Here is a 16,455-nt window from a genome sequence, read left to right on the forward strand (position 1 = left end):
CAGGTGACACATCTCTCAGTAAAGACTGTCATGTATTACACATCTCTCTCACTCATCAAGAACCTGAAATAATGGATTTAAATCAAACAAATTTAGATTTAGGAAGAACATAGGTAAGTATTGGTTTTCAAACAAAATTCTTGATGCGTGGAACAATCTGCCAAGTAGGATAATACAGGCTAAGACCTTGGGTAGCTTTAAAAAGAGAATGAGAGAAATATGAATGAGAAGGGCTGGGTTTAATTAGTACCTGAGGTACTAAAGCAAATCCTTTGGTTGCTTTTGGAAAAGGTTGGACAAATAGGTGGGTTGGAATGATTGGTTTTGAGAAGAACTAGCCTTGCATGGGTCAGTAGGCCTGCTGCAGTGCTCCTCCATAAGGATAAGAGGTGTTAAGGTGTACATGTGAGGTTGTACTAGTGTACTAAGGTTGTTTTAGAAAAACATGTAAACAGACACTAAGACATACTTTTTTTTTTTTTCCAACAAGTTGGCTGTCTCCCACCGAGGCAGAGTGACCCAAAAAGAAAGAAAATCCCCCAAAAGAAAATATTTTCATCATCATTCAACTCTTTCACCTCACTCACACATAATCACAGTTTTTGCAGAGGTGCTCAGAACACAACAGTTTAGAAGCATATACGTATAAAGATACACAACATATCCCTTCAAACTGCTAATATCCCAAACCCCTCCTTTAGAGTGCAGGCATTGTACTTCCCATTTCCAGGACTCAAGTCCGGCTATATAAAAATAACCGGTTTCCCTGAATCCCTTCACTAAATATTACCCTGCTCACACTCCAACAGCTCGTCAGGTCCCAAATACCATTTGTCTTCATTCACTCCTATCAAACACGCTCATGCACACCTGCTGGAAATCCAAGCCCCTCACCCACAAAACCTCCCTTACCCCATCCTTCCAACCTTTTCGAGGACGACCCCTACCCCGCCTTCCTTCTCCTACAGGTTTAAATGCTCTCCATGTCATTCTACTTTGATCCATTCTCTCTAAATGACCAAACCACCTCAACAACCCCTCTTCAGCTCTCTGACTAATACTTTTATTAACTCCACACCTTCTCCTAATTTCCACACTCCGAATTTTCTGCATACATGTATTTATTAGAAAACTTTTCAGTCCTGAGACCTTGAGAAGTGATCAAGGTTCCAAGAGTGAAACGTTTTGTAATAAGTCCTAGTGTTTGCCTACATGTCTTTCTAAACCAACATGTCGGTATTTATTATCAAGTTTTATAGCACTAAGATTGTACATTGTACATATAAGTTTGTACTAGTGTACAGGAAGTCCTCACTTAACGTTGTTTCATTCAATGCCGTTTTGTTATAACGTTGGCGAGAAAAAAATCAGTTCCCGGCCAGGAATGGAAAATATGGAAAGACTTTCAAATATATGGACAGATGACCTATGAAGAAAGATTGAAGACTCTTAAGTTACATTCACTTGTTAGACGATGAATGAGGGGAGACCTGATAGAAGTGTATAAGTGGAAGATAGGTATTAATAAAGGGGATATTAATAAGGTCTTGAGGATGTCTCTCCAAGAGAGAACCCGCAGTAATGGATTTAAATTAGATAAGTTTAGATTTAGAAAGGACATAGGAAAGTATTGGTTTGGAAATAGGGTAGTTGATGAGTGGAACAGTCTACCTAGTTGGGTTATTGAGGCTGGGACTTTGGGTAGTTTCAAATTTAAGTTGGATAAGTACATGAGTGGGAGGGGTTGGATTTGAGTGGGACTTTCACATCAGAGCTTATTTCTTGGGTGGCATTGAAAATTGGGTTGGGCAAATGTTTTGTTATTGGGATGAATTGTAAAGGACCTGCCTAGTATGGGCCAACAGGCCTCCTGCAGTGTTCCTCCTTTCTTATGTTCTTATCATCCGGATAACTCTCCATGCTCACTTGTCAGTTTCCTCCCATATGGCTGTTTGTATTGAGTTTTTATGATAGGTAGCATGTTTCTTGTATAATTCTGAAAAACATGTGGTACCTAAAATAATAAAAATGTCAGTAATGGAGTAAATATACGACTTCATCGTGTCCCAATGGAAATAAGTCACTCTGTCTGACTTTTTTGGGTTATCCTAGATTCTCTACACATATGCTGCTATGTATGATAATTCTATGTAACTGTATTTGTGTATACCTGAATAAACTTACTTACCAGAGTGACATAATCCATAGTCAAGGTGTCTGCAGCACTGTTGCCCTCCCTCTCAGCTCTACCTTGCCCTAGCAACTTAACTCTTGTTTATATCAATTAGTGTATGGTAAAATGGATTTTGTTATACATTGTTTTACTTAAAGTCACAGTTTCCAAGAATCTATCGACAATGTGCAGTGAGGACTTCTTGTACTAAGGTTGTACATAAGTACATTGGACCCCAGCTTTACGATCAGCTCCCAATGCGACCAATTATGTAAGTGTATTTATGTAAGTGCGTTTGTACGTGTATGTTTGGGGGTCTGAAATGGCCTAATCTAATTCACAATATTCCTTATGGGAACAAATTCGTTCAGTAATGGCACCTGAACATTCTTCTGGAATGAAATAATATCGTAAACCGGGGGTTCAGTGTATATGTAAGGTTGTACTAGTGTAATAAGGTTGTATATAAGTGCATGTAAGGTTGTACCAATGTACTAAGGTTGTACATAAGTACATGTAAGATTGTACTTGTGTAATAATGTTGTGCATTGTACATGTAAGGTTGTACTAGTGTACTAAAGTTGTACATTGTTTCAGAGGAGAGAGAGTGATGGGTGAGGTTGCTCGTTTGTGGCGCATACTCTTCTGCTGCATACGTGTCTTAGGTGAGTACTAACCATACAATACAATACGGCCTCTCCTCACTTAACGACGTACTTGTTTACTGACGACTTGGACTCGGGATGGGCTCTGACCAGTATGCATACCTAAATAATGTATATTAGAGCTGATTTCCTCTACTCTGTTTATTACAATATACAGTAAACTAGGAGGGGTGTTAATGTTGCAGTTTTATAACTGTAGTGTAAGCATGCCTTTGGCAAGACAGTGATGGAGTGAATGATAATGAAAGGTTTTTCTTTTTTGGTCCACCCTGCCTTGGTGGGAAATGGCCGGTGTTAATAAATATAATAAAATGATAAACTACTGTATAAACAGTTAAAAATATACCAAAAATGTTATAGATGGTGCAAAGGTGACATTAAAACAATATCAAAGATGGTCGATACAAACCCACTACCACTTACCAACGAATTCATTTACCAATGTGGTCTTAGGAACGGAACTCCATCGTTAAGTGAGGAGAGGCTGTACAATTTTTTATTTCAAATTACCCATGCACCAAACTTACAATAATAAGAAGGTTCACAAGACACACAATGTCTTGAGGTTAATATGACCACCAGTCATCAGCTGCTGCAGCTGTTGTTCCTACTGTTGAAGCTCTTGATGCTGCTGTTGTTACTGCTGCTGTTACTGTTGCTGCTGTCATGGTTTCTGCTATTATTGTTACTATTGCTGCTGTTGCTGTTATTTTACTGTAGTTGTTTCTGCTGCTGTTACTGCTGTTTCTGCTGTTACTGTTCCTGCTGCTGTTATTGCTGTTGTTTTACTGTTACTGAGTCAATAATATCATTACTATGTATAGGTCATGTATTATAAGTGTAACCAGCAGCATAATAGTTGGTACAAGGTGTGTACTGCACAACACCTTCATGGTAAGTATACCCCACACTTCTTGCAGGTGGTCCACCGACATTTTTGGGGCCCTGAAGTTTGAACTGTTATGGGGCCCCTTCACAACCAGCAATGGCTAGCCTACATGATACTTTAATAACCTAATTTTTATTTTAACTATTTTGTATTGAATCTCACACTATTATTATTTTAAAATCTTTCTCATACAGTAGACCCAAAAATTTTAAGCAATTTGGACTCAAGTTGCTTCTGAGGGCCCTCTGGGATTAGGGGCCTTGGTGCTTAAGGGGGAAGTCAGATCCCCTGTCTTCTAATATGTTATTTTCCCCCTAAATTTACCTTGTCCATAATTACTATTGTACAGGTCCACTGTCACTAATCCGGCAACATTGGGACCTGTAGTGTGCCGGATTAGTGAGTTTGCTGGATTACAGTGTGGTTAGTTTAGAATAGTACACATAATTAACCTATCAATATAGACTCTGCTACATCTTCCTCATTTTCATCACTGCTTTCTCCTCCATTGGCTTGCTGCTGTGGATTTACAACCATCTGCACAATTTCTGAGTCAGTATAATGATAAAATTTTAGTCAGTATAATGGTGAAATTTGAAATTATGCTAGCTGAACTTAGTGCCGGATTACTGATGGAACCGGATAACTGATTGCCGGGTTAGTGATGGCCAACCTGTATTTGTTTCATAAGATGAAGTCTAGGATCTTTCCTTAATTCATGATATAACTTAACAAATATTTGAGGACAATTGTGTTCTGAGGTGACATTCTGGGGTGACATCGTGAGGTAACATCCTGGGGTGACATGAGGTGACATCCTGGGTGACGTCCTTGATGTCCTGGGGTGACATCATAAGGTGACGTCCTGGGATGACGTCCTCAGGTGACATCCTGGGGTGGCATCATGAGGTTGTCCTGGAGTGACGTCCTGGGGTGATGTCATTGTTGCCGTTTATCTTGCTGTTGCTGTTCTTACTGTTGCTGCTTCTGCTGTTGTTGTTGTTGCTGCTGTTGCTGTTGCTGCTACTGCTGTTGTTGCTGCTGCTGCTGTTGCTGCTGTAGTTGCTGGTGCTGTTTCAGCTTACAAGTTATATTAGTGCTGTTTTAACTTACTGGTGTGGTGGACTTCATGTGCTTATCCGCTAAACAAAAAGTTAGTTCCACTAGTAGCAGATTAACGGAACTGTGCCCACCGAGTAGTGGTACTTGGGTTACGTGTCTGGATTTGTTTTTTAGAGTTAATGATCATGGTAACCTCAGTGGGCTCTGTTGGTGTAAGATAGAGGGATGCTAGGAAGTTTCCATCTAGATAATCATTAGCTCGGGCATTGGTAATTGGAATTTTACTGGCGAGATTTGATCCTGTGGTAGAGAAGTCGTTTATCTTGTTAGCTGTAACAATAGGCTGGTGTTTCGGTTCATTTTGTTTAGTTAGTACAATATTACTAGCTGTTGTGATAGAAACACAGGCCTTATCTCTAGGCTTTATTGAACATAGAATCTTCATAGTACTTCTGCAACAACAAAATATAATGACTAGTACATCTAGTAACTGCTTCTACAGGGAGGGTGATGTCTTGCATATGTCAAGAGAAAAGTTATAACTACAGGCCACATATTTAAACTCACCATGTAATTGCATCACTAATATACGGATATAAGAGAAGAGAATCACACACCATGTGTTGGCGCCCATGACACACACCAAGCTGTTGTTGTTGTTAAGGGCCCCGAGAGGTGGTGCAGTATTATCCTGCTGCTGCTCCCCACAGGAGCATTATCACTACACTAGCTTTGTTCGGTTTGTGGGTGTCCAGGATCTGAGTGTGTCTCTTCCAGGTCTTTTTGATATCTCCTCTCATTTCAGTGAATCTATTATACATGTAATAGTATATGTACTAGTTGCTTGGACTTTCTGATTAATTTGGTGAGGACTGATGTATATTGTTTGATAAATTCTTTAGGGGTGTTAATGTTGCAGTTTTATAACCGTAGTGAAAGCGTTCCTCTGGCATGATAGTGATGGAGTGAATAATAATGAGGAAAGTTTTTTTTTTTAGGCCACCCTGCCTTGGTGGGAGATGGCCAATGTGTTTACCTGGAGTTTACCTGGAGAAAGTTCCGGGGGTCAACGCCCCCACGGCCCGGTCTGTGACCAGGCCTCCTGGTGGATCAGAGCCTGATCAACCAGGCTGTTGCTGCTGGCTGCACGCAAACCAACATACGAGCCACAGCCCGGCTGGTCAGGAACCGACTTTAGGTGCTTGTCCAGTGCCAGCTTGAAGACTGCCAGGGGTCTGTTGGTAATCCCCCTTATGTGTGCTGGGAGGCAGTTGAACAGTCTCGGGCCCCTGACACTTATTGTATGGTCTCTTAACGTGCTAGTGACACCCCTGCTTTTCATTGGGGGGATGTTGTATCGTCTGCCAAGTCTTTTGCTTTCGTAGTGAGTGATTTTCGTGTGCAAGTTCGGTACTAGTCCCTCTAGGATTTTCCAGGTGTATATAATCATGTATCTCTCCCGCCTGCGTTCCAGGGAATACAGGTTTAGAAACCTCAAGCGCTCCCAGTAATTGAGGTGTTTTATCTCCGTTATGCATGCCGTGAAGGTTCTCTGTACATTTTCTAGGTCAGCAATTTCACCTGCCTTGAAAGGTGCTGTTAGTGTGCAGCAATATTCCAGCCTAGATAGAACAAGTGACCTGAAGAGTGTCATCATGGGCTTGGCTTCCCTAGTTTTGAAGGTTCTCATTATCCATCCTGTCATTTTTCTAGCAGATGCGATTGATACAATGTTATGGTCCTTGAAGGTGAGATCCTCCGACATGATCACTCCCAGGTCTTTGACATTGGTGTTTTGCTCTATTTTGTGGCCAGAATTTGTTTTGTACTCTGATGAAGATTTAATTTCCTCGTGTTTACCATATCTGAGTAATTGAAATTTCTCATCGTTGAACTTCATATTGTTTTCTGCAGCCCACTGAAAGATTTGGTTGATGTCTGCCTGGAGCCTTGCAGTGTCTGCAATGGAAGACACTGTCATGCAGATTCGGGTGTCATCTGCAAAGGAAGACACAGTGCTGTGGCTGACATCCTTGTCTATGTCGGATATGAGGATGAGGAACAAGATGGGAGCGAGTACTGTGCCTTGTGGAACAGAGCTTTTCACCGTAGCTGCCTCGGACTTTACTCTGTTGACGACTACTCTCTGTGTTCTGTTAGTGAGGAAATTATAGATCCATCGACCGACTTTTCCTGTTATTCCTTTAGCACGCAGTTTGTGCGCTATTACGCCATGGTCACACTTGTCGAAGGCTTTTGCAAAGTCTGTATATATTACATCTGCATTCTTTTTATCTTCTAGTGCATTTAGGACCTTGTCGTAGTGATCCAATAGTTGAGACAGACAGGAGCGACCTGTTCTAAACCCATGTTGCCCTGGGTTGTGTAACTGATGGGTGGTGATCTTGCTTCTTAGGACCCTTTCAAAGATTTTTATGATATGGGATGTTAGTGCTACTGGTCTGTAGTTCTTTGCTGTTGCTTTACTTTAGGTGGCCCGGTGGCCTGGTGGCTAAAGCTCCCGCTTCATACACGGAGGGCCCGGGTTCGATTCCCGGCGGGTGGAAACATTTCGACACGTTTCCTTACACCTGTTGTCCTGTTCATCTAGCAGCAAATAGGTACCTGGGTGTTAGTCGACTGGTGTGGGTCGCATCCTGGGGGACAAGATTAAGGACCCCAATGGAAATAAGTTAGACAGTCCTCGATGACGCACTGACTTTCTTGGGTTATCCTGGGTGGCTAACCCTCCGGGGTTAAAAATCCGAACGAAATCTTATCTTATCTTATCTTACTGCCCCCTTTGTGGAGTGGGGCTATGTCTGTTGTTTTTAGTAACTGTGGGACGACCCCCGTGTCCATGCTCCCTCTCCATAGGATGGAAAAGGCTCGTGATAGGGGCTTCTTGCAGTTCTTGATGAACACGGAGTTCCATGAGTCTGGCCCTGGGGCAGAGTGCATGGGCATGTCATTTATCGCCTGTTCGAAGTCATTTGGCGTCAGGATAACATCGGATAGGCTTGTGTTAACCAAATTTTGTGGCTCTCTCATAAAAAATTCATTTTGATCTTCGACTCTCAGTCTGGTTAGCAGCTTGCTAGAAACTGAGTCATATTGGGACTTTAGTAGCTCACTCATTTCCTTGCTGTCATCTGTGTAGGACCCATCTTGTTTAAGTAGGGGCCCAATACTGGATGTTGTTCTCGACTTTGATTTGGCATAGGAGAAGAAATACTTCGGGTTTCTTTCGATTTCATTTATGGCTTTTAGTTCTTCCCGCGATTCCTGACTCCTATAAGATTCCTTTAGCTTGAGTTCGATGCTTGCTATTTCTCTGACCAGTGTCTCCCTACGCATTTCAGATATATTGACCTCTTTTAGCCGCTCTGTTATTCTTTTCCGTCGCCTGTAAAGGGAGCGCCTGTCTCTTTCTATTTTACATCTACTCCTCCTTTTTCTTAGAGGAATAAGCCTTGTGCATACATCGAGTGCCACCAAGTTAATCTGTTCTAGGCATACGTTGGGGTCTGTGTTGCTTATATCAGTTAGGACTTGGTTTACTTGGTCCCACTTTATGTTTTTGTTATTGAAGTTGAATTTGGTGAATGCTCCCTCGTGACTAGTCTCATTATGTCTGTCTGGGGCTCCATGCATACATGTCTGAACCTCAATTATGTTGTGATCTGAGTATATTGTTTTTGATATGGTGACATTTCTTATCAGATCATCATTGTTAGTGAAGATGAGGTCTAGTGTATTCTCCAGTCTAGTAGGCTCTATTATTTGCTGGTTTAAATTGAATATTGTGCAGAGATTTAAAAGCTCGTGTGAGTGTGAGTTTTCATCAGAGCTGCCTCCTGGTGTTATTACTGCAACAATATTATTTGCTATATTCCTCCATTTTAGGTGCCTTAAGTTGAAATCCCCCAGGAGCAAGATGTTGGGTGCAGGAGCTGGAAGATTTTTCAGACAGTTGTCAATTTTTAACAGCTGTTCCTGGAATTGCTGGGATGTTGCATCCGGAGGCTTGTAGACTACCACAATGACTAGGTTTTGGTTCTCGACCTTTACTGCTAAAACTTCCACTACATCATTTGAGGCATTTAGCAGTTCTGTGCAAACAAGTGACTCTGCAATGTACAGGCCAACCCCCCCCCCCCCCTCCCTTTTGCCTGTTCACTCTGTCACATCTGTATAGGTTGTAACCTGGGATCCATATTTCGTTGTCCAAGTGATCCTTTATGTGGGTCTCAGTGAAAGCCGTGAACATTGCCTTTGCCTCTGCAAGCAGTCCACGGATGAAAGGTATTTTGTTGTTTGTTGCTGGCTTTAGACCCTGTATATTTGCAAAGAAGAATGTCATCGGACTGGTGGTATTGTTGGTACTGGGGGGGATTTTTTTTTTTTTTTTTAGTTATTAAACCCCTTCTATATATTGTTTTTCATATTGATATATCTTAGGATACTGCTAGTAAGCATGGACAACTTAGTCTTTTATTAATGGCACCTTATTTAATAAAGGCACCTTGCTTAATAATTGCATCTTCTTTAATAGTGGCACCTTGTTTAATAGTGGTACCTTGTTTAATAATGGCATTTTGTTTAATATAGGTTGACCATCACTAATCCTGCATCGTCATCAAGACCTGTAGGGTGCTGAATTAATGATTTTGCCAGATTACAGAGTGGCTGGCTAGGTTAGAATACACTTGTTGGAACTTATTCGGTCCGAGAAGTCCCAACGGGGAAAAACACACCATTTGAGGGCCCTTACACCCACCCAAAACACAAACACACTCACCCGGGTTGGTGAAGGTGGTTGGAAGGTACTTCTTAATTGATAGATTTACCCTTCAGGGAAGAAGTAGGTAGTTTATACTGTTAGTACACTAATATTGCGATTATTGAGGCAACTGTAGATAATAATAATGTAGACCTAAGACCTTAACATGGGTAGTAATAGGCCGAATGTAGGCAAACACTAGGTTATGTTAGCTAGGGAGAACTGGCAGCCCAAGTTTGAGCGATGAGGCGTGGGTCTCGAAGACACCAGAGCTTCCTTCTAAGACTAAACATCATCGTAGCAACAAGTGCCGTGACCAGCAGGCGGCGCCCCCACGTGTCTTCACATACTAGACCTGGGGAAATCTGGTGGAGGCACCTCAACGTACCGTAGATGACCTCCTCCGTCAGGGCCATACAGTAAAACAAGACCTCCACTTTTTCTTAGGATCCTGGCCAGTGTCTGGGGAAAGTTGCGAGTGTGTTGAGCTGTAGGCCTTTGTGCAGCTGGCAGTGCATGCCCAGTACGTACCAGTGTCTCTTGTCAGCCTAGAAGCTAGTGTCACTTTCTGCATAGTATTCTAGGGGATTCACCCCCCTCCCTTGGATACAGGAACTTGTGAGGTGCAAGCAGGTCACTAATAACGATTGAATATTGCAGGAACTAAGGCTCTCGGTTGCACGTGGTTTCTGAGGGGAAGTCCAAAGGGACTAAGCTTAGGGAGGTTGAAGACCAGAATAGATTCTACATCACCAAGTAAGTTAGTCCTTTAAACGTTCATGCAGGCGAGATTTCTTGCAACATCAGTCATTTATGAAAATCTGTCCTATAAGCCACTTGTGAGGCTGAGGTACCGACCTCAGAGCTCGGTGTCAACAGAGCTTGCCAGGGTAGGCGACTCACTTGGAGGCAGTCCAGACAAATTTTCACAACACTTACCCAGTGGCAATATTTACATATTCACCCATTCCCATTTTACACCCTATTTTTGGCCCACTCCATTGTTCCAGTATACCAAACTCGGCTATTTTGTTAGTATGCCTTCTATTCTGTTGACTGAGTACAAGAAACTGCCCATTTACCTATTTCAGCTACTCAGTAAAATGGTCCAAAATTGGGAATTTGGCCAATTTCACACAAATTTCAAGAGCTGCCAGTTTCAAAATAGGGTCCAAAATAAACAATGCAGACATTCATGGCACTAACATAACATTTTCTCTGTTCATTAGTCATGTCTCCAAGTACCTCTTTCATCAGGCTTGCTTTCCATTTTGAACTTTTATTCACACAAAAAATGGAAGATTCACTGTTATGTAGACTAGTACTCTATTGTAATAATTGTATAAATAATGTTAACCCATTCGTGACTGTGTATTAGACTGGCCAGTTGGACATGTATTGGACGGTGATGTCATTTGTTTAATTTTGAACATCGGCAAAAATTGAACATTTCCGCTACTTTGAGTTCAATTTCAAGGTACTTTCTGTCGTGAAACCAATCAAAATCATATCTATTTCTGTAATATATCTTCCATTCTATCAAATGAGACCAAAAATACGAGAATACAACCATACAACCAAAAACATGGCTGCAGTTTTTTCTCATTATGCACTGCGTGCTGCAGGATTTTTTTTATATAGTGCACACTTACCACCCTGACCTATTCTCTCATATGTAGGCCCAAACTTACCGGTCACAGCTTACCTGAGTGAGCTGAGCTCATGGCAACCGACAGTGGCTTCAAAACCACCTTATCTTTTATGGACAGTGTACGGTGTATGTGCTTTACACAATGAGAAGCATTTCTTTTATTTGTTGGAACCATGGCTAGGGCTAAAAGTGAGCAGGTTATAACAATAAATGGAAAAAAAGAAATTGGAATGACTTATGCAGCGCGCCACCAAACAGTAGCGGCAGGTTGGTGTGGCGACCCCAGAAATTTGAAATTATGCTAGCTGAAATTAGTGCCAGATTACTGATTGCCGGATTAGAGATGGCCAACCTGTAATGGCACCTTGCTTAATAATTTCACCTTGTTTAATAGTGGCACCTTGTTTCAGAACAGGAGATGCTGCGTACACTCACCTTACAACACAGCTTTGGCCTACACCTGGGACCCATAGGTCTGATCAACACGGGTGTACATGAGTATGGCAGCAGTCACCGCTCAGTGCCAGCTGTGGATGGCACTGAACTCTCTCTCAGTGACAGACTGGCACTGGAGAGAGCTGAGGTCAATCAACTGCACAAGTGAGAGCATTTTCAAATATATTTTTTTATCTTGATTTCAGAATATTAATACAGATGCTCTAATAGAAAAATATCAGTTGTATTAGTGAAGCCAGGGGCAAGCCAGGGGTAAGTTTGACCTGACCTTCACTAACTTCACTGACAAAGGTAATTTGAGTGTCAGATGTTTTTAAGCTAGTACATATCACTGATTTAGGCATGAATTGTCACCTAGATTTTAATGTGAGCTTCAGGTAAACCAGGTGTGTGTCAGTCACTGCACAATCTAAGGTGTCCTGTGGCCTGGTAGACAGTACTCTCTCACACACTGAGTGTCCGTGGTTCAAACCCCGGCCAGGTGGAAACACTGGGCGTGTTTCCTTACACCATCTGTTCCCATTCACTTAGCAGGTCAGTAGGTACCTGGGTGTTACCTCAGTACTTGTGATTAAAAAGTGTGTAATTAAATGGGTTACAAAACTGACAACTTGATAAATAAGACACTTGTGCATCATTTGGGTGTCTTTATTCTGGAAACATTTTGCCACACAGTGGCTTCTTCAGTCCTATGCAGGAAAAGGTGGAAGATGAGGAGTTTCAAGTGATCAGTCCCTCAGCCTGTAGTGATGTGTTCAGTCCCTCAGCCTGTAGTGATGTGTTCAGTCCCTCAGCCTGTAGTGATGTGTTCAATCCCTCAGCCTCTAGTGATGTAGTGAAGATTTATAAACTAAAGGAGGAGGCAGTTAGGGGAAGATATAAACAGCTGTTGGAGGACAGATGGGCTAGTGAGAGTATAGGCAGTGGGGCAGAAGATATATGGGGTAAGTTTAAGAATATAGTGTCAGTGTGTTCAGCGGAAGTTTGTGGTAACAGGAAAGTGGGTGCTGGAGGGATGAAGAGTGATTGGTGGAATGATGATGTAAAAAGAGTAGTAAGAAAGAAAAAGTTGGCATAAGAGAGGTTTTTACAAAGTAGAAGTGATGCAAGGAGGGAGGAGTATATGAAGAGAAAAAGAGAGGTTAAGAGAGTGGTGAAACAATGTAAAAAGAGAGCAAATGAGAGGGTGGGTGAGATGTTATCAACAGATTTTGTTGAAAGTAAAAAAAAGTTTTGGAGTGAGATAAATAAGTTGAGAAAGCCTAGGAAAAGAATGGATTTATTAGTTAAAAATAGGAGAGGAGAGTTATTAATTGGAGAGTTAGAGGTATCGGGAAGATGGAGGGAATATTTTGAGGAATTGATAAATGTTGATGAAGATAGGGAAGCTGTGATTTCGTGTATAAAGCAAGGAGGATTAACATCTTATAGGAGTGAGGAAGAACCAATTGTGAGTGTGGGGGAAGTGTGTGGGGCAGTGAGTAGAATGTAACACAGGCAGGATTGATGGAATAAAGATAGAAATGTTAAAAGCAGGTGGGGATATAGTTTTGGAGTGGTTAGTGTTTTTATTTAATAAATGTATGGAAGCTAGGTAGTAGGTTGGTAGACAGCAGCCACCCAGGGAGGTACTACCGTCCTGCCAAGTGAATGTAAAATGAAAGCCTGTAATTGTTTTACATGATGGTAGGATTGCTGGTGTTTTTTCTGTTTCATAAACATGCAAGGTTTCAGGTATGTCTTGCTACTTCTACTTACACTTAGGTCACACTACACATACATGTACAAGCATATATATACACACCCCTCTGGGTTTTCTTCTATTTTCTTACTAGTTCTTGTTCTTGTTTATTTCCTCTTTTCTCCATGGGGAAGTAGAACAGAATTCTTCCTCGGTAAGCTATGCGTGTTGTAAGAGGCGACTAAAATGCCAGGAGCAAGGGACTAGTAACCCCTTCTCCTGTATACATTACTAAATGTGAAAGGAGAAACTTTTGTTTTTCCTTTTGGGCCACCCCGCCTCAGTGGGATACGGCCGGTGTGTTGAAAGAAAGAAATGTATGGAAGAGGGTAAGGTACCTAGGGATTGGTAGAGCATGCATAGTTCCTTTGCATAAAGGCAAAGGGGACAGAAGAGTGTAAAAATTATAGGGAATAAGTCTGTTGAGTATACCTGGTAAAGTGTATGGTAGAGTTATTGAAGGAGTTAAGAGTAAGACAGAGAACAGGATAGCTGATGAACAAGGAGGCTTTAGGAAGGGTACAGGGTGTGTAGACCAAGTGTTAGCAGTGAAACATATAGGTGAACAGTACGTACTTAGATAAGGATAAAGAGGTATTTGTGGCATTTTTGGATTTGGAAAAGGCATGTGATAGGGTGGCAGTGTGGCAAATGTGGCAGATGTTGCAAATGTATTGAATAGAAGGTAGGTTATTGAAAGCAGTGAAATGTTTTTACAAGGATAGTGAGGCTGAGGTTAGAGTATATAGGCGAGAGGGAGATTACATTTCCCAGTAAAAGTAGGCCTTAGACAGGGATGTGTGATGTCACCATGGTTGTTCAATATATTTGTAGATGGAGTTGTAAGAGAAGTGAATGCTCGGGTGTTGGCAAGAGGTGTAGGGTTAAAAGATAAGGAATCTAACACAGTGGGAGTTGTCACAATTGCTCTTTGCTGATGACACTGTGCTTTTGGGAGATTCTGAAGAGAAGTTGCAGAGATTGGTTGATGAGTTTGGTAGGGTATGTAAAAGAAGGAAATTAAAAGTGAATATAGGAAAGAGTAGGGTGACAAGGATAACAAAAAAATTAGGTAACGGAAGATTGGATATCAGATTGGAGGGAGAGAATATGGAAGAGGTGAATGTGTTCAGATATTTGGGAGTGGACGTGTCAGCAGATGGGTCTATGAAGGATGAGGTGAATCATAGAATTGATAAGGGCAAAAAAGTGATTGGTGCGCTGAGGAGTCTGTGGAGACAAAGAACTTTATCCATGAAAGCAAAGAGGGGAATGTATAATAATAATAATAATAATAATAATAATATCTTTATTTACTACAAGTACATGTACAAGGTATACAGGCCTAGCTGACAACAATGACATACTACTATATAGAAAGCCCCTTGTTATGCTCCGCATGTCGGGCAAATTAGGTCAGTGTCCCAGGATGCGACCCACACCAATCGACTAACACCCAGGTACCCATTTTACTGATGGGGAACATAGACAACAGGTGGAAAGAAATACTCCCAATGTTTCTACTCTGGCTGGGAATCAAACCCAGGCCCTCGCCGTGTGAAGCGAGAGCGTTAGCCACCAGGCCACCAACGCTCTTGTATGGGTGTGAGACATGGGTTGTGAATGTTGCAACAAGGAGAAGGCTCGAGGCAGTGGAGATGTCATGTCTGAGGGCAGTGTGTGGTGTGAATATATGTAATGCAGAGAATTTGTAGTTTGGAGATTAGGAGGATGTGTGGGATTACCAAAACTTATCCAGAGGGCTGAGGAGGGGTTATTGAGATGGTTTGGACATGTAGAGAGGATGGAACAAACTAGAATGACTTTGAGAGTGTATAAATCTGTACTGGAGGGAAGGCAGGCTAGGGGTCAGCCTAGGAAAGGTTGGAGGGAGGGGGTAAAGGATGTTTTGTGTGTGAGGGGCTTGGACTTCCAGCAAGCGTGCGTGAGTGCATTGGATAGGAGCGAATGGAGAATGGTTTTTAGGACTTGCCATGCTGTTGGAGTGTAAGCAAGGCAACATTTATGAAGGGATTCAGGAAAACCAGCAGGCCGAACTCGATTCCTGGAGATGGGAAGTACAGTGCCGGCACTCTGAAGGAGGGGTGTTAATGTTGCAGTTTTATAACTGTAGTGTAAGCATGCCTCTGGCAAGACAGTGATGGAATGAATAATGATGAAAGTTTTTCATTTTCATTTTGGTGGGAAATGGCCAATGCGTTAATAAAAAGAAAATATTTACAAATGAGAGTAGATCTTGTGATTTCATTACAGTGGTTGTTAGCTATAGAACTAGTAATCAGTCGCAAACATACTGACAGGTGACCATGTCCACCTGCCTCAGTCACATACTATTATCTACAAATATGTATAAATTATTTATAGGTCCCAGCAGTGATTTTAGAAGTGCTGGAGTGTATGAAATTCCGTGAAGCACAGTGTCAGAGTGGCACCCCATTGGTGATGGTGCAGTGCACAGTCAGCACTGCCCCCAGTGATCCTTGGCATATATTTTCTACTTTTTCTCACTGTTCCACACACATCAGTATTTATCACACTGAGGTAGTCAGTGAGTATAGGGATTGTATACTGGTTGTCTGTGAAAAATGCATGACCTTTGTCGGGTATGGTTTCATCATTTTCCGAACATCACCAGAAATAAGAATATACTACATATAAATGGTGAAGCTGGAGGTGCTGTCCTGGGAGACAGTAATGGTGAAGCTGGAGGTGCTGTCCTGGGAGACAGTAATGGTGAAGTTAGAGGTGCTGTCATGGGAGACAGTAATGGTGAAGCTGGAGGTGCTGTCCTGGGAGACAGTAATGGTGAAGCTGGAGGTGCTGTCCTGGGAGACAGTAATGGGGAAGCTGGAGATTTTGTCCAGGTAGTCGGGAATTATACGCAGGAAGGAATACATATAAATGACCTCATAGGGGACAGGAGCCTTAGTGGGGAAACAAGTGTAGTCAAAGATAAGATAAAACCAATATTGCAAACTAGAAATACCACAGGAAATAGCAAACAAGAGGACTCC

At 41.9% G+C, this 16,455-nt stretch overlaps 1 protein-coding gene across 1 annotated transcript in view; it reads left to right on the forward strand.

The window, feature by feature from the left end:
* Window positions 1-16,455, forward strand: part of LOC128704445 (regulator of G-protein signaling 9-binding protein) — a 73,819-nt gene that overhangs the window by 24,777 nt on the left and 32,587 nt on the right. Inside the window, exons 4-5 of the mRNA XM_070102983.1 lie at window positions 2,771-2,838; window positions 11,634-11,823. Coding sequence (XP_069959084.1) covers window positions 2,771-2,838; window positions 11,634-11,823 — 258 coding nt within the window. The remainder of the gene's footprint in view (window positions 1-2,770; window positions 2,839-11,633; window positions 11,824-16,455) is intronic.

This window comes from Cherax quadricarinatus, chromosome 84 (assembly GCF_038502225.1).
Source record: "Cherax quadricarinatus isolate ZL_2023a chromosome 84, ASM3850222v1, whole genome shotgun sequence".
Lineage (NCBI taxonomy): Eukaryota > Metazoa > Arthropoda > Malacostraca > Decapoda > Parastacidae > Cherax > Cherax quadricarinatus.